This window comes from Ochlerotatus camptorhynchus, unplaced genomic scaffold (genome assembly GCF_037179485.1).
Source record: "Ochlerotatus camptorhynchus isolate MF236.1 unplaced genomic scaffold, CSIRO-AGI_Acam_v1.1 ptg000041l, whole genome shotgun sequence".
NCBI lineage: Eukaryota > Metazoa > Arthropoda > Insecta > Diptera > Culicidae > Ochlerotatus > Ochlerotatus camptorhynchus.
In genome coordinates, this window is record NW_027040532.1 from 871,660 (window position 1) to 893,690 (window position 22,031).

Sequence of the window (22,031 nt, forward strand, 5' to 3'; positions counted from 1 at the left end):
TCTAGCTTGTACACCGTTGCTCTGTTACAGTTTGGACCGAGGTTTGGAGCGTAGTTTCTCCATTTTTCTGTTAAATTTGTGAAAGTTTTTCGCTTAAGCAAATGGCGTCCATCAACGAAGCAGAAGTTTTTTTTTACCCATTAATGAGTATAAAAATACACATTTTTTGACTGGTACTACATTCTTAAAATGTGTAATTTTTAAACATTTTAAGATCTCCAAATTTACACATTTACACTCGCTCATGTGAGCATGCGCAATGTGCAGTGTGCAGTGTTGCCACATTTGGTCAAGTTTCAATCTTTGTTTTCATAGCAAAAAATCTTTTTAATCTGTATCTGGCTGACAAAAATCTGTATAATTTCTTAAAAGTTTTGAGTTATTAACGTTCAAAATCTTTCTTAATTTCGACAGTGAGCATGCATAAGGGCGAATACGCGATGATCGATTCTCTTCATCGATTTTCTCTTTGCATTGCAACAGCTAAGCGAAACAATTTTCTAGAATTTGTTCAATGCGGAGTAGTAACAGGTTGTATTGGCTATCAAAACCAACAGCAAACGCACCGAGAAACGTTAAATCTAGCGAGTTATTAACAAAAGAGAAAATCGACGAAGAGAATCGATCATCGCGTATAGGCCCTTATGCATGCTCACTGTCGATTTGTTACATGTTCCATTTTCGGTTTTCACAAAGTGTACCCCCATATAGAAATCAAAGACGTAGTCCTACGTCAAAATAGTGTTCTGATCAATGAATAATGTTTGTTGAATCTCAACCAAATGTTTAGATTTTGGCTTTCATAAAAAAATTAAACCGAACATATCAATTATTTCAAAAACTCCAGTTTATTCAACTCTATACCTTCTATCGGTATACCATTCGTGACATCAAACAATTCAAAAATTCAACAATAATTAAAGGAAAAAAATCCTACTTGCTAGGCACTCTCACAACCCTAACTACTCTTGCTCCGTCTTAATCCGCTTTGGTGAGAACTTTTCTTCGGTATCCGATTCCTCTTCCGTTACCTGTCCGTCCGAATCGGACGAATACTGGTTCCAAATGTTCTCATCGCTGAACAGGTAATTTGCCGGCTCAACGTTGGCCGCCTCCCTCTTCTTCTTGCGATCTTCGCGCTTCTTCGCGATTTCCAGCCTGTCAATTCCGTCCAGCACCTTCGATTCCTTGTCCCTCTGGTCCGAGGTTTCCTGCTGGACGTGTGTTCTGTTCCACCCGAACTGATTGTCCAGATACTTTTGATACAGTCTCGTTTCTGCTTCAACATCTTCGTCAGATTCAATCACATCGAAACCATCGGATGCTTCCTTGAAAATAATGTAAACTACAGGGTACTCCACGATGGTCTTACCCTTCAAATTTTCCTTGAGTGATTTCTTCGGTTTCAGTTCGAAGAACCGATTCTTGCAACGTTTCACACCTTCCGCTTTCAACAGCACTCGGACCCGGCTCAATCCACGGGACTGGTAAAACTCGAGCTTGTTCTTTCCGGTAAAGTCCTCTCCATTCCCCGCTTCCAAGTACTTGCTCAACAAATCAAACAAGGATTGGTTTTCATCGCATCGCTCATCCACGAACATCAGTCCTTCCGCATTCGGAAAGCACCACTCTACGCGCCAGTGAATGACCGAGGTTTTGAAATTCAGCTGGCTCGTATTTTTCTGGTGCTTCGTAAAATTTTGCAACAGAAATTTTAACGTCGTCCCGCGCTCCCGCGCTGCGCATCTCAATCGGAACAACGACGGCGGTAGGCTTTTGTTGTATCGCGTGTATCGTTTGATTTTGTCCCGCTTCCGGTCATCCACAAACCGGGTGCATTCCTCCAGGAAGTAGTAATCGCTCATCATCTCCATCTTTGTCATCTTCTTCAAGGGAATGTACTTGGTCCTGTCCCGAATGCCATCGCAGTTCAATTCCTTCTTGTGGATGTTGACGCATTTCAAGCAGCAGGATTTGACTTCACACTTCGGACAGGTGTACTTTGCCAAAATCGCATTACAAATTTCGCACAGTCCAAGCCTGGGACGTTAAACGAAGTAATGTTATACAAAAGAAACAATAGACAATTATAAACGATATGAACAAAGGAAAGTCGTTACTAACTTGGGCGGCGATTGAAGCATCTCCATATTGTCCTCACTTTCGCTGGTTGTTGCTGCCATAATTGTGTACTGTTAACGAAATTTTGAAAGAATTCCTAATTTCTGAATTCAAGTATTTTTTTATAAACTATGAAACATTTTGATCAAGGAGACCAACGCACGTGTGTTTTATTTACGGATCTGATCACTGATTGGAGTTTGGTTGCGACCAGTATATAATAAAGTATAGATCTTGACCAACAATTGAAAAGAGCCTAACAACTTTTGTCAACAAAACTTTGCAAGCCTTTTCCTCGCAAACAAAAGACCGTCCACGCAAATGAATGAAATCATCGTTTCCCGATGATGCTGGTGTTTGCGTGGGCGATGTGAGTGACCTACGTTTTCCGAGTTCACAACATTTTGCTTTCAATAGTTGAAAGGCCTTTTTCAACTGTTGGTCTAGATAAATGGGAAAACAAACTATGACATTTTGTTTGCTCACCGCTTTTATACCAGCTGCATAGCATTGGGCGTACCCAAAGCGTACCGTCAAACTCATCAGAGGCGTGTGAAATGCGATGTCAATTATACAAGGTCTGGCCCAACCGGCTAATTGGTATTAGTTAAATGTGGAAATGTTTAGTGGTGTTCGTATTTCATCGCAATGTTTATCTTTTTACACGAAACAGCTGTTTTCTGTGACGACACGTCTGCCATTCGCAGTATGGAATGTTGTGCTGCCGTGACATCGTCATTCGCTTGTTCAGCAATGTTTACAACATTTTTGCTTCTAACATCAGCAAGCTGCCTGTTGTTCCAGACCTTGTATGATTGACATAGTGTGAAATGTGCATGCATTGACTTCTCGACGTAAGATCTCACTAACACAATCTTGCTAGTATATTCGTGTAAAATCGATTTGTTTATTATTTTCAACCACGAAATCAGCTGTCAAAGTGTTCGACTTGACAGCGGTTTGTTTTTTATTTTCAACCAGTAAAACGCATGTATTAGTGAAACTGCTCACTAATACTAACGGTGGTAGAGAACTCTATGGGGTGGGACGTGCTGTCAAATCAGCCTACTGATCATTCAGTGCCAACATTTCAAAGGGGCGTAATTGCATTTGTAAACAATGGCTTTAGCCGTCGATTTCTCGCGAATAAAAGCTCACTCATGAAAAATAATGACCTCAATAGGTAGAGGAATGTTTCCCTTTACCATCTAGCATTGTTATTTTGAAGGTGAGCTTTAAGATGCGAGAAATCGATAGCTAAAGCCATTGTTTACAAAAGCAATTACGCCCCTTTGAAATGTTGGCACTGCATTCTTGTATGAAATTGGTTCCAAACGTAAACAAACCCTGTAGGTTTCTTATGGCTTGTTTACGTTTAGAACCAGTTATGCAGGGTAGGCGACGATTGTGCGTATTTGACAGCCACCTCCCCCCCCTTGTGTGAAACACGCCAACTTACCCCTAATAAAAATAACCATAAAAGAGAGCTTGCTTATACCCCGGACAGACTATGGCTTATATCATGTAATATAGGCTGTCTTGCAATGAGCACTCATACATAGGATTTCCAGTGAAAACTAGATGTATGAGTGCTCATTGCAAGACAGCCTATATTACATGATATAAGCCATAGTCTGTACAGGGTATTAGAGCAACCGTAACGGTACGCTGCTAAACTCATTATAGCAGCCCTCATCATAGCGCAGCTACCGTATCGGGGGTTGCCATACGAGTAACTAAAATAGCAGTCGGCTTCTCGATGAGAAGCGCGTTACCAAATTTAGCAGCGTGGAAGAAAGGTTGCTATTAGTAGAAATGTCAAAATGCTCACTACCGGTACGGACTACGGCGAGTAAATTGATAACCGCGATAGCAGCGACCGGTGTGGAGAAGAGTGACTAAAATAAAATGAGAGCGCTGTGCGCTGTTAAAATAGTCGCGCAAAAGACAACGACCGTTAAGGCCCAAACGCAATGAGGACGGAAACGGAACGGAAATGGAAAGTTTGATAGTTGTCACAAAAGACATCAAAATGCTGAACCGAAGTCGATTTGGTTCTAACTAGTTTTCAATCCGACAAGTAGGCTTACTCAGATCGGGCTTTTCCACTGCCGCTGCCGTTCCGCTTCCGCTGTCATTGTGCTTGGGCCTTTACGGTTGCTCTTAACGATGTGTTCGGGTAATCATCCAAAACATTTGTGGGATAGTTTACCCATCCGGGATACAGTTCGTTTATGGTATTTGTTTATTAGGGACAGAATCGAATAAAACCTCTCGAAATTATGTGAAGCTCTTGAAACGTGAAACAACGAGAAAAACAACGCTTTAGCATCCCAATAAGCAAATACCATAAACGAAAGATAGCCCGGATGTTATGACTTTCCTACAAATGGTTTAGATGATACTCCTAACATGTCATGATGCTAATTCTTAAGAGCCACCCAGATTAAATTTGACAGTTAAACAATAGATTTAAACGCTGTCCAGACTGGAGAATTATAACAACAATCAATACGAAACTAACGATTTTAAATTGGCTCACTACTTGACTAGCCTATTGGTCCCAAGCAAATCGATTAACTTACCCCATGCTAGTATAAATTCCAGTACACTCATAAAATAAATCACGTATCCAGTGGAAAATATCCATGTGAAGATCACATAACTTTCATGTGATCCCATAATTGGAAATTGCACCACTAAATCACATGAACGTTATGTGTCCAAAGAATTTCTAACGCTATGTGATATTCAGGTAAAAATCATTGTTTTTGTTTTTGGAAAAATCTCGGGAAAAACACTATGTGCGTTTCTAATAGAAACTAAGTGAAAACTTTTTTCAGTGTACTACACTATGTTTGTTTTGATTCGCTATCACAGAAAAACAAAACTACCCACCGCTTGGGTTTTTTAAACTCAAATTTGAGTTATTTGACCTCAGCCCGTTTCATTTTCTCTCGCTATTGTTGTCAAAAATAGAACGAAAGATTCGACTCAACCGTCTAGTTCCGTACGAGAAGCCAAAATTGAGTAATATGCGATATACCCAAATTTGAGTTAATTGAACTTAATTTTGGGTAGAAAAAATTGAAAATTACTTAGCGATGGGTAATTTTTTTTTGCAGTGCTTAAATGCAAACTACTTTGAGTCGGTTTACCCAAATTTGGCTTATTGTACGGAACATGGGAGATGAGTGAAAAGAACTTAATTTTGGGTTGTTTTGAATTTCTGTGCAGAGGTGGCAACAGTACATTTTTTGAAAAACCATCGTCCAGAGCGAAACAAAACAGCCAGCACACGGGCGACCGTGTATAACTACATTCCAAGCGAACAGCGGAGATAGAGAATAAATAAAATCTCGCAGCCTGATTTTTCCAAACAGTTTATTGTAATGAAATTTTAGCTGCAGGCTTGCGTGTGACAGTAAATTACCAACTCCCTTATTTACGCATAATTTTAACATCAATGCTTATGAGTGGTTAGTCTTCATTCTTATCTTTTAATTCCATGCAATAAACATCAAATAAATGCAGTAATTAGCCAGAAATCAGCAAAATTCTACACGACATAAATTTATGTCGCGCGCGCCGCCGGTCTTGTCTGCTTCTTTGTGCGAAAATGTTCTGTCGCTGGCAGAAAACAGTTTAGAAATGTCATGACATTTTTTCCGCTTGCCAGTTTGTTTTTGTGTGTCGTCACAATGGTTATTGCAAAATGTATCAAATGTTATGAAAAAAATGTTAAACTCCAGGACTCGTGCCACCACTGTTTCTGTGTATAGCATGGACGAGTGAGTGCCCAATACTATGCAACTAGTATAAAAAGTAACTGTTGTTACTGTCATTTTGAATTCTTATTGGAATTCCTTTATGTATTAATCACGTGGCTGATGAAGCTGTCATGTTTAAATATATTGGTTGTGGATTGTTATGTACTGAGCTACGCATTTTTGTTTACAAAATATTTTGCTCATCGGCATTAAATGTATGCTGATAAAGGCTTTCAAATGTCTAGAAGTGTTTGCGATAATGTTAAGCTGATAAGAAGTGTTACAAAGTGAAGAAAACAGTGAACAAGCGTGCATTGATGGGTGACGTGTGTTTTTTCCGGCTACTTCAGAATGACTAGCAAGGGTACCAGTTATTGCTCGCGTCGTGTGATAGAGTGCATTTTTGCGATTTCTATAACTGCTCGTGTGCGCGAATGAAAATTCTTTCAATCACAAATCCTGTCCAATGCCATTGCGTCACACTATCACTAATAGGTTTTGTTTAAAGTATAATAACACTCCATGTTGAGTCTGGCATTAAAAAACTAGGCTTGTATTTGTGCCGTATCTTGAACATCTCTGGCCGTTCAATTATATGCACAACAGTAGTGGAAACACGCGATATAATGCTACTACGAGCCCGTCAATTGGCGCTAATAGCGTCCACTCTACGCAGTAGTGGCAAAATAGTACTGGAAACATCAACACGTGCTTCGTCCACGAGCGCTGTGGTGTCCAGTCCAGCAAAACCGTCCTCCAAAATGTTGAGCCATCATCCGATAGGTAGCAAGGAGCAGCTGGTGATACAGCAAGTGCAGCCAGTGGTTGAAAATTATGAGGTAAGTCTGCTAGTGAACTGTTTAATTCGAGATCATTAATCCTGAACGCAATCATCTTATCTCGTAGAATGCAGTGCAAGCTTTGAATTCGCTACAGTCCAATTACAGTGTGTTACAGAGTTCGACAAGTAGAGTGCATTCGGGTGATTCGATTCACATACAGGAGACGGTAAAGTTTTTGCAGAGAATCGGAATTTCGTTAGAAACACTCGATCAACTTCCGGTCATTCACGTTTCCGGAACGAAAGGGAAGGTAAGCATAATTTGTTGGTTGTTTTTTATGGTTTCCATTTAAATCATCGTTTACGATGCGGGCGGATCGAATTTCACGTATGTAGGGTAAGGTGGGGCAAGATAGGTGAGGTAGTACATTTATTAGTTTATTTGTTGGACAAAATCTACAGGTTTAATGCATGTCTAATGATGATTTGCTTTTTCAAACCAGCATTGGGGCTACATTGAGGCTGTTGATGTTGACAATAAAAAAAAATCTAGTAGATGTACCCATCTGGCTCCGTGACCCATCTTGTCCCTTCTTACACTTTTAATAGTGCTTCTTACTATACCAATACGATGTCAAGTTTGAACATACAGAGGTAAGAGACATGTGTGTGTCTTACCAATAATATGTGCTTACCTCTCAGTATGTCCAAACTTTCTTATAAATAATTGAATTGACTACAAGTCGCTAAACCGTAAATGTGCGACTAAAGTTCTTGCACTGTCTAGTTAAAAATTTAATTTGATATTGAACAGGCATTGACAACATTAAGTTTTGCCCCATGTTCCTCTACTGCGTACAATAATATAAGTATTGATTAATTTTCATACTCTTAACAGGGCTCAACATGTTCGCTGGTAGAGTCTATCCTTCGAGCTCACGGTTACAGAACCGGTTTCTTCAGTTCACCGCACCTGGTATCGGTAACGGAACGCATCCGACTGGATGGGCTACCAATCAATTCCAGTAAATTCACCACCTACTTCTGGAAGGTTTACAATCGTCTGTTGGACAGTCGAGAACATCCCAGGGATCTTCCAGCTTATTTTAATTTTCTAACAATTCTTGCCTTCGAAGTGTTCCTTCGGGAGAAGGTCGATGTGGCTATCGTGGAGGTTGGCATCGGTGGCAAGTATGACTGTACGAATGCTGTACGTGATACAAAAACCGTTGGGATAACTTCGCTTGGGTTGGAACATACGCAGTTGCTGGGTAATACAATTGAGGACATCGCTTGGCAAAAGGCTGGAATTATAAAGGATCAATCGGATGTATTTACCGTACTCCAACCGGATGGTTGTTTGGATGTGATAATGGACCAATGTCAAAAAATGGAAGCAAATCTTCATCTAGTGCCTGACTTTGATTCCTACAAATGGAAACGAAAGCCGAATCTCAATGCAAACAATTTGGCAATCAAGCTGAATACATCATTGGCCATTCAAATTGCACTCAACTGGATCAACCGGACCCGTCCGGATTTGCTGAACAAAGATGATGCCCGTCTTTCGGAGACGATCAGCCACGGTTTGGAATCATGCTTTTGGCCTGGTCGTTGTCATCAGATTCGTAAGGGAAACAAGCGAATATTTTTAGACGGTGCGCACACTATAGAAAGCATAGAAATTTGTTCCAAGTGGTTCCAAACGTGTCAACGGAAAGTAAATCCTAAGATATTGATTTTCAATGCCACTGGAGACCGGGACACAGGAATGCTACTGAGTATTCTGGCAAAGCATGCACATTTTGATAGAGTATTTTTTGCTCCTAATATAGCTTCACAATCAACGGCGAATATAGGTAAGGCTCTGTTTTAACTTAATTCGATTTAATTGAGTAATTTCCTTTCATTTCAGATGCCATCAATCTCAACTTTCCCAGTGACGAACAGATAAGACGTTGCGAAAAAAATGCCACCCATTGGCGTGAAATGATGATTCAGCGCGATCACCCCTTCACTAGTGTTGCCTCCGTTCTACCCGCTTTGGATGTCGTGCTAGAGCAGATCGATAATAATTACCTAGCGCACCAGGAATGTGATATTTTGGTAACCGGATCGCTGCATCTGATTGGAGCAGCACTGACTGCACTGAAAATGGAATCACAAGTGATCACTCCCGATTAGAAAAGAGGCTCTTTTGAATTTTCAACACCATATCCAGTGAATAAAAAACAATGTTATCAGCCGCGTACGAAAAGTTAGAGAAGCTCTTTTTACAAGTGAGAACTTTTCATCCGTGGCTGATGTGTGGATGAGGTGAGTGACATAATTATTTTTTTACTATTGTATGTTTTTATGTAGATTTGTAAAAGTGATGGAAAAGCAGGACGAATTGAGATATGCTGCACTTTGTTAAATAGTACGGAAAGAAAGTCTCTACTGCAGCCTTTTCTTTCACTAACACTGAAATCGTGTGCTGCCTTAGGGGGGGGGCGAAATGCAAATGAATGCAAAGCCGTGCATAAACTCTTGCGCGAAATTCGTTGAACAGCATACCTTGCTATGGGAAGGGAAAACGAGTGCCTTTTCATGCTTGCGCATATAATTAAAATGGCTGACGGAGAAACGACGAATGGCAAAATAATTGATGCAGGCTGGGAATTGAGGATCTGGCTGCTGTGCAATTCAGAATAAATATTGTCATTAAAATATGTGTTTCTGTCGTCGTTATTTTTTTTGTGTGCATCACTTAAGTTTGACGCTTCCGTACAAAATTCATTGTGGTAGTCTTATTTTGTGAGCCATGCACTTGAAGTGCACTGTAATAATGGGACGTCATGCTCATGATTAAAAGCATCTTTTATACAGTGTTCTTTTTGTTTTCAAATGAGCAAATGACGCACCCCATTTGAGCGAACATATCGATAATATTTTTGAATCTACCTGTTGTTCTTAACTTTTAAATGTTTGGTGTCATCATAAAATTTGGTTTCCGGAAAAAGATCTTTACTTTACACTGTCTTCTATTGCGTGCTCTCATATTAGTGTTCTGGATGTTTCGCAGTTATTAATTGAGAGCTTTCGATGCCTGTGCCATTTTTGCATTAGTAGGGTTTTTGATCTAATTTCCGTCCTACTAAGCACAACCCGCGCTTTACCTCTCTTTTCTGAACGAGCTTAAACAAAAAATGGAATATTTCTGTCAAAAATGACTTCTAAATTTATTCACCTTTCCATACGTACTGTTGGATTTGATAAAGAGTTATAAATTGTTAAGATATTGTTTAAAATCTGATACTGCTTCTTGATTCTAAATTCGTTCTACGAGTTTCAATACCGTCCAAACGCATTGAAACGCCATTAGATTTTCTTCGTCCTACGGATAAACGTAGAAAAGGGGATTCGGTAGGAGCGCTTCTTTTGTTTTGAGAACAATGAGCGTAAATATTCATACAATGCGCTCTAACAGGATTTATGTTGTAGCTAATGAACTAACGCATCGGAACAAACCTATTATTGATTTGTGCACGGTGAAATCATTGATATTATTGATCTTTTCTGATCGATAGAACGGGAATGGGCGATTACGACGAAGTAGTGCTCTACCCTATAACTTTGTGACAAGTACAATCATACACACTAATCCAGTCAGTAAGGTTTTACTGGATATTTGAATTGCGGAACTGTTTATTCCGCACTTGTACAGTTAATTACAGTTCTGTTAACCGCATTTAATGATGGAAAATAAAAAATTAGCATTTCATTGGTTTCGGTCATTTGATTTTCAACCGGCTTTTCACTAAAAAAATCTCTGTAAAATAGTCAGTGTGTACTCTATGCCCTTGGAAATGGAGAAATTTACCAACGTGTAAAATTCCTAGACCGCACCGGGGATGGAACCGAGTCACCTCCAGCATGGTCTTGCTTTGTAGATACGCCTTTAACGATTGAGCTAAGAGAGGCCCCACTGATTAGTTCACTGATTAAGGCTGACGAGGTTCAGTAAAGGTAATTAACAAGCAATTAATTATCTTTGATGTGAATTGCGAGTATTAGATAAGGGGCTGTCCGCATTCTACGTTTGAAATATTTTAGAATCCCCTCTACCTGTGTGGCACTCATCCATACTAAAGTATGTTTGACAGATGGGCTAACTGTCAAATTCACACAAATGCAAGTGCAACGTATCCATTGTGGGTGGCTCTTAGCTCTTAAAACTGTGTATGGACCGTGGATATTTGCCAACGGCATTCATAGTAATGAAGCACAATCGAGAAAAAAAAGCATACTTTTTAGTTGCACGATCTATGTCTCATCTATTCTTAAAGCTTAAACCGGGTACCTGCGACTCCCACGATATATCCACGGCAATTGTCAGCAGACGATGCCCTGTGCGTATTTAGTATGTAATAATATTATTATAAACATATTATGTTTTATTTGGATATACAAAATGTGTGAAGCCATGGGGAACCTCCGGAATGAAAGCGAACAAACTTGATGTTGCACAACAAGCCAATGTGTTTTTTTTTTTTTTTTTTTTTTTTTCAGCAAAACAACAGCATCCTCTATCTCTCTTCTTTATTCTTTTAATCTCTTACTATCCCCTGATCGGACGCTAGTGGGACCAAAAAGCCTGCTAGTGAAAGGAAAGTCGTTATGCTATACGGTCTAACATAGGCCACGACTAAATTTCCGTAGGTTCATGTCTGGCTTAAGTGCAGATCGGTAGGCAGCAGCCTGCCAGGGTGTGAACTGAGCAATAACAATAACAATAACAATAACGATCTGTGTCTCATCTATTGCTTTCCTTGTCTCCATTCCGCTCAGCTACTCGCAATTGATTGTGATATAGTGGGCGGAATATTACAATGTGAGACAATTCAATGCAGACGTCTTCCAAATTTGACCGATCGTCAGGTAATCAGTGGGTTACCACCAGGCACCTCTTAGCAAGCACTATGCTACGAAGCGGACCGGAAGTTTCAATGAACAACCTCGTTCATTGAAACTTCCGGTCCGCTTCGTAGCATAGTGCTTGCTAAGAGGTGCCAGGTGGTAACCCACTGATTACCTGACGATCAGCCAAATTTGGAAGACGTCTGCATTGAATTGTCTCACATTGTAATATTCCGCCCACTATATCACAATCAATTGCGAGTAGCTGAGCGGAATGGAGACAAGGAAAGCATTTGGTACAGGACCAAGTCTCTCCCGGCTGGCGCCAAAACAATGAAACTGGAAGCAACTGGATCAAGTTGTCATGGGGCACGAAATGATCCTGTTGCATGACTTGGAGCTGTTGCAATCGAGGAAGGAGGGGGGGGGGGGGTTGTTGCTAATGTTTAATTTGTTTTTGTATATTTTCAGGTGTTAAGGTGGTTCGCTGCCTCTGGATAGTGGGTTTGACGGTGGTTCAGCAAGAATAATATTGAGACATACGGGAATGCAACAAACGTGTCAAATTAACTGCATTGGTTACGAAAACACAGAGGAGCGTACACCTGATGTCACACACTAAGGTGATGGTAATAACACAGACAAAGTAATAAGGTCGGTGATAATATGAAATTTACACAAAAGCGGAGATCAAATCATATTGGTCAATGTACCAAAATTCGAAACTTCGATTAAAACGTGGAATCTGTGCAGCACCAGTGGAGAACACTCAAAAGCTGCAGGTCTCATCAACCGCTGCCTGCGGTATATAACTTGTGGCTGGTGGCCTCACAAATGGATCTCAGATGTAAATGTCATCAGAAGTCGATAGCAATAGAAACGAAGTCTGCAGGCAAGCATTTGATTATGAATTAAATCCGCCAGAACATCGCAGCAACGGCAAATACTAAGGCGGAGCGGAGCGTCAACAAGTAAATTAAGCAAGCCGATAGGAATTTAACTTGGGCCCAGGTCAAGCAGCTGCCCAGAATGGAAGTCTTTCACGTTGGCCCTGTGCACCTCTGGATGTTCCCAGGTATTTGAGTAAAGGGTGTCCACGATGAAATTGCCACACTATGAAATTGATCTAACTTTTTAACCGTTGGGTAGAATTTAATGAAAATTTGGGTGGATTTAGTTCATAGTGCATTATTTACATCCTGCAAGTTTTAAAGTCCTGTGATCAAAACTCGCGGAAATGGAGTCGAAAGAACAGCTCGTGCGTGATAAAATCTTGCGCATTCATCACGAGAACAAGGATTTCTCGCATCGTTCCATCGCTAAAACGTTGGGAATCGCGAATTCCACGGTGTCACGAGTGATTAAGCGGTTCGAGGAACGGTTGACCACCGATCGGAAGCCCAGAAGTGAAAGAAAAAGTATTCCGTACAACACCAAAAATCACAACCGCGTAGTTGGGGCCTTCAACCGAAATCCGAACGCCTCCGTTAGGGATGTGGTTAAGAAGCTGCACCTAAGCCGAAGTTTTGTCCAGAAGGCCAAAACTAAGGCTGGGCTTCGAACGTTCAAGGTACAAAAGGCCCCTAATCGCGACGAGAAGCAGAACAAGTCCGCCAAAACCCGTGCCAGGAAGTTGTACCTCAATATGCTGACGAAAGTTGAATGCTGCATCATGGACGACGAAACATATGTGAAGGCCGACTTCAAACAGATCCCCGGCAACCTGTTTTTCACGGCCAAGGATAAGTTCAGCGTTCCGGAGCATGTCCGCACTCAGAAGATGTCCAAATTTGCGAAGAAATTCCTGGTTTGGCAAGCCATCTGCACGTGCGGGAAGCGGAGTGCACCTTTCGTGACCCAGGACACGATGAACGGACAGGTGTACATAAAAGAGTGCCTCCAGAAGCGGCTGCTTCCTCTCCTGAAGGCCCACAACGTCCCAACAATCTTCTGGCCTGATTTAGCCTCATGCCACTACTCCAAGGACGTGCTGAAGTGGTATGCGGACAATAAGGTCAATTTCGTGCCGAAAATGTTCAACCCTCCCAACACTCCGGAGCTCCGCCCCATCGAGAAGTACTGGGCGATTATGAAGCAGCACCTTCTTAAACGACCTAAGGTAGTGAAGACAGTCGAGGAACTGAAGAAAGTATGGGTTTACATGCAAAAAACGGTTGATTCACAGGTTGTGCAGAATCTTATGGCCGGGGTGGCCAAGGTGCGGGCATTTGCGTATGGACTGTAAATAAAATACGAGTAAAATGGTAAAATGAAGTTTAATAGTTATTTCTCAATCCCTGAAAATTTGATGGCAATCGGATGAAAACTCGAACTTTGCGAATCAATTTTGTGTGTGGCAATTTCATCGTGGACACCCTTTACGACGACGATGGACGTTGCCCCTTGGAACGGAATGAACGCGAACAAGCTTGATGTTGCACAACAAGCCAACGTGTTTTTTTTTCAGCAAAACAACAGCATCCTCTATCTCTCTTCTCTATTCTTTTAATCTCTTACTATCCCCTGATCGGACGCTAGTGGGACCAAAAAGCCTGCTAGTGAAAGGAAAGTCGTTATGCTATACGGTCTAGCATAGGCCACGACTAAATTTCCGTAGGTTCATACCTGGCTTAAGTGCAGATCGGTAGGCAGCAGCCTGCCAGGGTGTGAACTGAGCAATAACAATAACAATAACAATAACAATAACGATCTGTGTCTCATCTATTCCCTTTCGTGATCAGAGATGTTATGCCTCAGAACATCCCGGCGGCGCCGACTGGGATTGAGTCCAGGCCTGCTGGGGTGAGAGGTTATCACGCTTATTACTACACCACCCGTGCCGCTGACATTCCCAGGTTGGTTCTTGAAACTTCTTCAAAGTTCTTTATACAAAAATAAAGATATACCTATGTTGGTATTTCTTTACTTTCAAGTTTTCATGATTATGATGTATAGGGTGTCCCAGAAAGTATAAGCACATTTTCAACTCGCCGTCATTTCTACCCCGATGAAGTTCATCAGCTGTTCATCGATGTGTGTTGTTGTTTACTTATTGCTCAACAAGTTTGTGTGCGCAAAGTGCATTATTTTTTTTTACAAGATCAACAATACTGCGATGCATTTTCCCGGAAAAGCGCACACAGATCGTGCACAAATGGCGTACTATTCCCAACCTCAGTAGGACAGTAAGGAAGTTGGCGAAAATGGAAGAAGTAAGTATCGGAGTAGTCCAAAACCGCCATCCGGAAGTTCGGTGAAGAAGTTACCTTCGAGGATACATACGGATACCGGGACCAAGAAGCAGGAGAAACCGAAACGGAGTCAGAAACAAGCCGCATCTGTCAAACCGAGGGCTCGGAAGCTATATGATAGCCTGATGTGTTGAAAATTGGCAGGTCAGATGTTATACGTTTTGTGTTTTTCATATTAAGAAAGCGCTGGTCAGATTGGTAAGTTAAGTTCAATATTAAAGTCAATATTAAAGTGCAATTTTATTAGAATACTTTTGAAATAATAAACATGTTGCTCCCGGATAAACAAAAACCAACATACAAACTTGACGCATTTGATGATTGATAGTGGTTGCTTTGTTTTTTCACATACGACGCTTCACTGTGAGCGTATCTGCAGTTTTTGTGTTATCATCAAATTTTAACAGTTAAGTTGATATGCGTGGTTCGATTTTTTCTCCCGGACCAGAAATTTGTGGCATCGCGAGTGAATAATTTTAATTTCAGTTTATTTACGCGGTAATGAGAACGGCGCTGATCTATTGTTAGGGTTTTGCACAATGTGCATTGCTTTTGTGCACGGAGTGACTTGAAAAAGAAAAGCGAAGAAAAGTGATAGGTTGTTGTGTGGTTGGAGTCGCTGGAGGAGGAATTGTTTAGGGAAGACTAAAGGGTGATACGGTCAAAATTTGGTCAAGGGAAAACGCGTGTAAATCGGTGAAATCGTTTATTTAAAAAATCAAATTAAATTTCTTTTTCAAGTTCAATTAGTATAAAATTCAGGAAAAATATTCAGTTAGGCTTCCGCTTTTCCAAATCCGAATTGCCGGGCCTTACGCTTGACCCCTGCCATCAGATTTTGTACAGCCACCTTGTCCACCTTCTTCGCCGCAGAAAGCCAGTTTGCCTTGAACTGCTGCTCGCCCTTAGCAGTTTTTTTTGGTCTTCTTTAGGTTCCGCTTGACAATAGCCCAGTATTTCTCAATTGGGCGGAGCTCTGGCGTGTTGGGAGGGTTCTTGTCCTTGGGAACCACCTGCACGTTGTTGGCGGCGTACCACTCCATGGCCTTTTTACCGTAATGGCAAGATGCCAAATCCGGCCAAAACAGTACGGAACAACCGTGTTTCTTCAGGAAAGGCAGCAGACGTTTATTCAAACAGTCTTTCACGTAAATTTCTTGGTTGACAGTCCCGGAAGCTATGAAAATGCTGCTTTTCAAGCCACAGGTACAGATGGCTTGCCAAACCAGATATTTCTTTGCGAACTTTGACAGTTTTATGTGCTTGAAAACATCTGCTACCTTTCCCCTTCCTTTTGCCGTATAAAACTCCTGTCCCGGAAGCTGCTTGTAGTCGGCTTTGACGTAGGTTTCGTCGTCCATTACCACGCAGTCAAACTTCGTCAGCATCGTCGTGTACAGCCTCCGGGATCGCGCTTTGGCCGTCGTATTTTGTTTATCATCGCGATTTGGAGTCACTACCTTCTTGTAAGTCGATAGTCCGGCTCGTTTTTTGGCTCGATGCACGGTTGTAGACGATACACCCAGCTTATTTGCGGCATCTCGGAGAGAGAGGTTAGGGTTTCGCTTGAAACTACCGGCAACTCTCTTTGTCGTCTCAGCGGCTTCCGGTTTTCGATTTCCCCCCGATCCAGACTTCCTGGCTGTCGACAAACGTTCCCCAAACACTTTAATTACATTTGTAACGGTTGATTTGGCAACTTTTAGCGATTTTGCCAACTTTGCGTGCGAGTAGCTCGGATTTTCGCGATGCGCGAGCAAAATTTTGATACGCTGCTCTTCTTGCTTGGACGGCATTTTGACAACTGAAGAGTGAATTCCAAAATCAAAATAGGAGCAACATTCTACACACACACACCTTCAAAATGAGGGGTGTTCAGGTTTTTTAAATACAAAATTGAAAGAAATACGTCAAGTTGATATTGACCAAATGTTGACCGTATCACCCTTTAGAGAAAAATATGCGTGGAAGCATCGGGAATGCGCTCCTGGGTGAAGTGATTTGGTGAGTGCGTTCCAGTTGAAGATTGTTGACAAGTGTATTTGTGGTGATGCAAATTATGGTTTAGATGACGCATGGCTTCAAACATTTTGTGTATCCAAATAAAACATATTACATACTAAATACGCACAGGGCATCGTCTGCTGATATCTCTAAAATAAAGACAAAAAAAAAAAAAAAAATCGTCTGCTGACCATTGCCGCGGGTATATCGTGGGAGTCCCAGGTACCCGGTTCAAGCTTTAGATGGCGGCGGTGGCTCTTCTTGACCTTCTACCCCCTGAGTAGTTAGTGTGAATAAGGGCGTCTACGTGATGTTTTGCTGTACCTGTTGTGTACATCTAGTGCATCCTGTTCCCTTAACTTGTTGAGGACACCCTGTCTTGCCTCAAAAGTTACCTTTTTTGAAGTACTAGTTTTCACAGTTACCTCCAAAATCCATCAGCGTCAACTCGAGAGCTGGCAAAACTGCTGGATTATCCTAAAAGTACTGTGGTGCGAGTGATTAAAAAGCACAAGGAAACTCTCACAACTGCCCGCAAAGTGCAAACCAAGCGCCGGAGTGGAACCGTTTATCGTCAGCTGCAATTGAAGGTCATTCGGAAAATCAAGGCTCGGATTATGATTAGGCGAAAAAACTGAATACTCCAACAACAAACAGTGACCAGAACCCGGGCCCGTAAGCTGTACGACCAGGTTCTGACGAAACTCGATGGATGATGTGTCTCGATCGATGATGAAACGACAATTTCAAACAAATACCGGGGCTCAAATTTTACAAGGCTCCTGCTCGCGGCAAGGTTCCTGGTAGATTCAAGCTTATTGTCGCTCGAAAGTATACAAAAGGGAGTGCCTCAACAAACGGATTTTACACTTTATTACAGTTACGTTTTGACCAGATCTAACCAGCTGCCATTACACCAAGGACGTGCTACAATACAATGGACGACAATGGAGTTCAATTCATCCCAAAAGGGCTGAATTCACAAAATTGTCCCTGGTTCCGTCCAATAGAGAAGTATTGGGCGATAATGAAGCGGAAACTGAAGATGAAGATGGAGCAGTCACCAGCGAAATTGGTCGGATGAAGAATTGGTGGAATCAGCTAGCCAAGACCATGCTGAAGAAGGTGTGCGCCGACTGATGAGTGGCATCAACAGAAAAGTGCGAGAATAATGATGAATGATTTGTTTCAGTTATTTTCATGATATAAAATGTTTATACCTTTGTTCATCTTTCTTGAATTGCTGCCAAACTGACCCTGTAACAAGAATAGGCTGTTGGCCATTGTCATAGCAACCATATAAAGTACGAAGTCTTATTCGCTAACTGGTCTGCTTTTCAACTGGAATATAGCTTTTGATTATGAGTAAAATTTGAGTTAATTTTGAGCAACTCTGAGTAACTCGAGTTGCTCAACAAGCGATGCACGATAACACAGCAACCTTGTTGTATTTATTCCCCAACTGTCAAAGAAAGACGTTCAACGGTGATAAATATTCCTAAATTCTGCAACTTCCCATGGTCGAAAAGTGAATCCTGATGAATGTGGGCATGTGAGAAAATGGTGGTGTACACTGGATAATCCTTCATAGATAGATCCCATGACATTCCTACTGCCAATCCTCTGTAAGCCGTTTTCATCCAAATCTAGTGCAGGTTGTTATCGGTCGACGTTGATCATAGCATTTTCAAATTCAAAGTATGATACATTTGGTTAAATTGACCACAGTTTCAATATTCGAAAGGCATCAAAGTTACGACCACTACTTTGAAATAGTATTCTCCAACTTTTGTCTGAATGCCCAAGAATTAGTGCAGAACTTGTAGGCAGTAACCTCATAGTTCTGCACTAATACTTGGTCATTCAGAGAAGTATAGAAAAATAATCCATTTGGTTGGTGGTTGTCATGATTTTCAGAAAAATTAACTACAAGTATTCCTAATTGCCACTAGGTTCGACCCGAGATTAATAGAAAGCAATACATTGTCATCGTATAGCCAAATATAAAATTTTAAGTTTCCATAAAACCAAATCTAGCTCCCATCCATCTTGAATTCTCAACTTATTCATTCCTATTTGAAATAATGAAATTTGCCATTGTAGATGTGCAGAACCTCTGATTTGCCAAGCACATGAAGGCCTCATAAATTACGTCTAGCTGGGTGATACGGATACATTTTGGATGTTAGCCCGAACAGGAGAAAATAACTAATGAATACCTAATTCTGATCTGATACCAAAATTTGGTATTGACCAGCATGACATAAGAGGTAAAATACCAAAGAATTTTACCAAAAAATTACATGCAAAATACTTTGTAAATAACAAAAATTGATATTTGAATACCAAAATAATACCTGTGTGGTATTGTTTTGATATTCCATTATCATAATTTGGTATTGGAATGGTATTGTGGGAACATTTTTTTGGTATTATTTTTTGGTATTTTACCTCTTATGTCAGGCTCATCCATACCAATTTAAGGTATCAAGATATTCGATCCTGCTCGGGAGGCCATCTTCGAATATGGCATTTTTTACCTTATTTCCATTCAAAGCACAATTCTTAGATTTCATGCTGTGAATGGATTCAAGTGATTAAATAAGGATTTGTATCAAGAATATAATAAAATAATTCAAATTCACCTCCTCCTATGACACATAATGTTTATTCACACTGCGGTTTGTATTTGTTGATGAATATACATAAGGCCAGACTACTTTGATCATTCTTGAGTAATTATGAGTTACTCAAATTTACTCGGAGGAAAAATATTAACTTTGAGTACAGCTGGCTTGCCCCTAGAGTCTGACAGCTCGCTCCCATGCAAAGTGCCACCGAGGGGCCCTAAGGTGGTAATTTTTGCAAATGTAATCGTACTTATTTAAAATAATTCCAGTGTTCCAAAATTGAATTTTGGATTTGGGTTCTATTTTTAATGCAGATAACGAATATGCAGTTACCACAATACCCTTAAAGAACCCAATTGGTGAGGAGCATTCGAAAGGAATAATAAGAGTTAATATAAATGAGTTTAAATTTATTTTCATTTCACACTGAAATCAAGGCTTGGATGCGTTTTTAGCGAAAGCGTTAAGCCTTTCTAATCTGGCTAGTTTGAATGCTGTAAACATAACAATAACAAACTTTACACTGTTTCAATTCAATGCGCGTGATTTTTTTTAAAAGTCGATCAAACAATCCATTGAAGTTCTCCTCAGTGTTTTTTGACGTTTGCTAAGGCAGCCCAGTTAGCACAGGAATGCGCTTGTAGCCAAGCTAGCGAATAAGTACTGCATTATATTTTTTCAGCATTTGGACAACTATAACCAAAGTTAGAGGGATATAAGGCTCTGAACCATTTCAGTGCCAACATTTCAAAGGGGCGTAATTGCATTTGTAAACAATGGCTTTAGCCATAGATTTCTCGCAAATAAAAGCTCACTCATGAAAAATAATAATACCAACAGGTAGAGGAATGTTTCCTCTACCAGCTAGCATTGTAATTTTGGAGAGGTAAGATATTATTCGTGAGAAATTGACGGCTAAAGTCATTGTTTACAAAAGCAATTACGCCCCTTTGAAATGTTGACACTGATTTGGTGGCTGCCAACGGGAGAAGCTCCAGAGAATCTTATGCAGATTATTAATTTCATCACGAAATCTGTTTCAGATGAAGCCGTTCCGAGAAAAGTCTTCGCCCGTCCAGGCGTTTGCGGCGAACAGGGGTCTGTTTGCCGCCATTTTGTGACGTCAATAATGTCTTTTTTTATGTCGAAAAATTTTTATTTGTAAACTTTAATGTTCAATAAACAAGAATCCCAAAGAGTTAGGCGCATTACTATTCATTTTCCTTGAAAAAAATTAATTGAAAAACAGGCCGAAAAAAGGCAAAAGATTGGGAATACCCCCTTAAAGAAACCTAAGTTGAGGAAAGACTTACATTTTAAGTTGGAACGTATTAACTGTAAGCTAGAGAAAATGACGAATACTAAAAAGAAACAATGGTTTGGTTGGTTCGAGAGACTACCCGGATTTAGGCTGTACCAGCCATAAAAAATGATAATGGTTCACCGGAACCTCAAAACATAATGAATCTAGCAGTTCTCATATGTTTTTCAGTATTATATCGCAATCAAATAGGAATATACCACTTCTCAAACCCCTAATCATAAAGTCAACTTATTAATGAGGCATCAAGTGAACCATATCCATTGAAATGACACGTTGCTTCCATTATGTGCAAATTAAGGGTTCACTTTTCGGATCAGATGATTTCCATGCACGTGACCCTCTTCTGCTTACGCGAAAAATGGTGAGATAGGGAGAGCGAGGGAAAACAGAAAATTTCCCTGTCACGATGGAAAAGATTTTTCGCATAAATTTGGTTCGTGCTCTTCTCGTTTCGGATTCCAGATTTTAGATTAAGTTGTGATTGTTATTCATGCTTACCGGCAAAACGTCCTCAGAAGCGAAACTCAAACAATTGGCGTCTAAATTGTGTACCAATTTGTTGCACAAAAGAGCGAGCGGATGTCAACATAATATCAATTAGGTACTTCAAAGTGGAAAGTGTTTTGTGGGTGATTTTCGGGCTAATGTTTATCATTATACCTACCCTTGTCGTGCCCGCTGTCGAGCTCGGTGGGAGTGTAATTGAGCTATTCATGCTTCCGGGGCTTTCCATGATTGCTGAAACAGTCAGTCTCAAGAGTAGGGAAGAAGTTTGTTTGCAGAGTTTTTGTATCCATAATCATTACAGATTTATTATTATTTGTCGTAACAAACACCGAGCTATTTACAATTTACCATCCTATACACATAAATTACACCAAAATACATGATGAGTTCCTCTAATTTGCGGTGTGTCGAAAATCAGTCATAATATTTTCATTGAAGCGATCGGAGGACGGGAGAGGATAAAATTATAGGGGACAACCATGCGCGTAGGAGACATTGCGGAAAATTGCCGCTGCGGCGGCCGACGTGAGAAAATTGCACGGATTTTGTGTGAACGACGACAACGAGGTGGGGCAACATTGAATGGAATTAGCCGACGGTTCCTGATTGTTGATCAGTTCCTTCTCCATGGTGGCTTGGTGCCGTAATTGTTCTAGCCGGAGTTGATTTTGGCGCTTCCATTTGGTTCTGCGAATGGAATTTGATGATTAGATTACATGATCCATTAGTCCATAGATTGGAATG

The 22,031-nt window shown here is 40.7% G+C and overlaps 3 protein-coding genes across 3 annotated transcripts in view; 1 reads left to right on the top strand and 2 right to left on the bottom strand.

Moving 5' to 3' along the window:
* Positions 1-852: 852 nt before the first annotated feature.
* On the bottom strand, positions 853-2,332 carry LOC135713358 (box C/D snoRNA protein 1). The gene is made up of 2 exons (XM_065236470.1): positions 2,125-2,332; positions 853-2,040 (listed from the first exon to the last, which is right to left on the bottom strand). Exons 1-2 carry the CDS (start codon positions 2,181-2,183, stop codon positions 963-965), a joined length of 1,137 nt encoding a protein of 378 aa, XP_065092542.1. The 5' UTR covers positions 2,184-2,332; the 3' UTR covers positions 853-962.
* Positions 2,333-6,166: 3,834 nt separating this feature from the next.
* On the top strand, positions 6,167-9,077 carry Fpgs1 (Folylpolyglutamate synthase 1). Its single transcript, XM_065236478.1, has 4 exons — positions 6,167-6,730; positions 6,798-6,983; positions 7,571-8,531; positions 8,588-9,077. Exons 1-4 carry the CDS (start codon positions 6,518-6,520, stop codon positions 8,854-8,856), a joined length of 1,629 nt encoding a protein of 542 aa, XP_065092550.1. The 5' UTR covers positions 6,167-6,517; the 3' UTR covers positions 8,857-9,077.
* Positions 9,078-21,519: 12,442 nt separating this feature from the next.
* Positions 21,520-22,031, bottom strand: part of LOC135713495 (homeobox protein koza) — a 43,413-nt gene continuing 42,901 nt past the window's right edge. The window contains exon 4 of the mRNA XM_065236623.1: positions 21,520-21,974. Coding sequence (XP_065092695.1) covers positions 21,752-21,974 — 223 coding nt within the window. The 3' untranslated portion in view covers positions 21,520-21,751. The remainder of the gene's footprint in view (positions 21,975-22,031) is intronic.

Coding starts and splice junctions, on each gene's coding strand:
- LOC135713358 (XM_065236470.1), bottom strand. CDS start 2,183: ATGGCAGCAACAACCAGCGAAAGTGAGGACAATATGGAGATGCTTCAA. Junction 2,041..2,124: donor ATGCTTCAATCGCCGCCCAA/GTTAGTAACGAC, acceptor TTAACGTCCCAG/GCTTGGACTGTGCGAAATTT.
- Fpgs1 (XM_065236478.1), top strand. CDS start 6,518: ATGCTACTACGAGCCCGTCAATTGGCGCTAATAGCGTCCACTCTACGC. Junction 6,984..7,570: donor TTTCCGGAACGAAAGGGAAG/GTAAGCATAATT, acceptor TACTCTTAACAG/GGCTCAACATGTTCGCTGGT. Junction 8,532..8,587: donor ACAATCAACGGCGAATATAG/GTAAGGCTCTGT, acceptor CTTTCATTTCAG/ATGCCATCAATCTCAACTTT.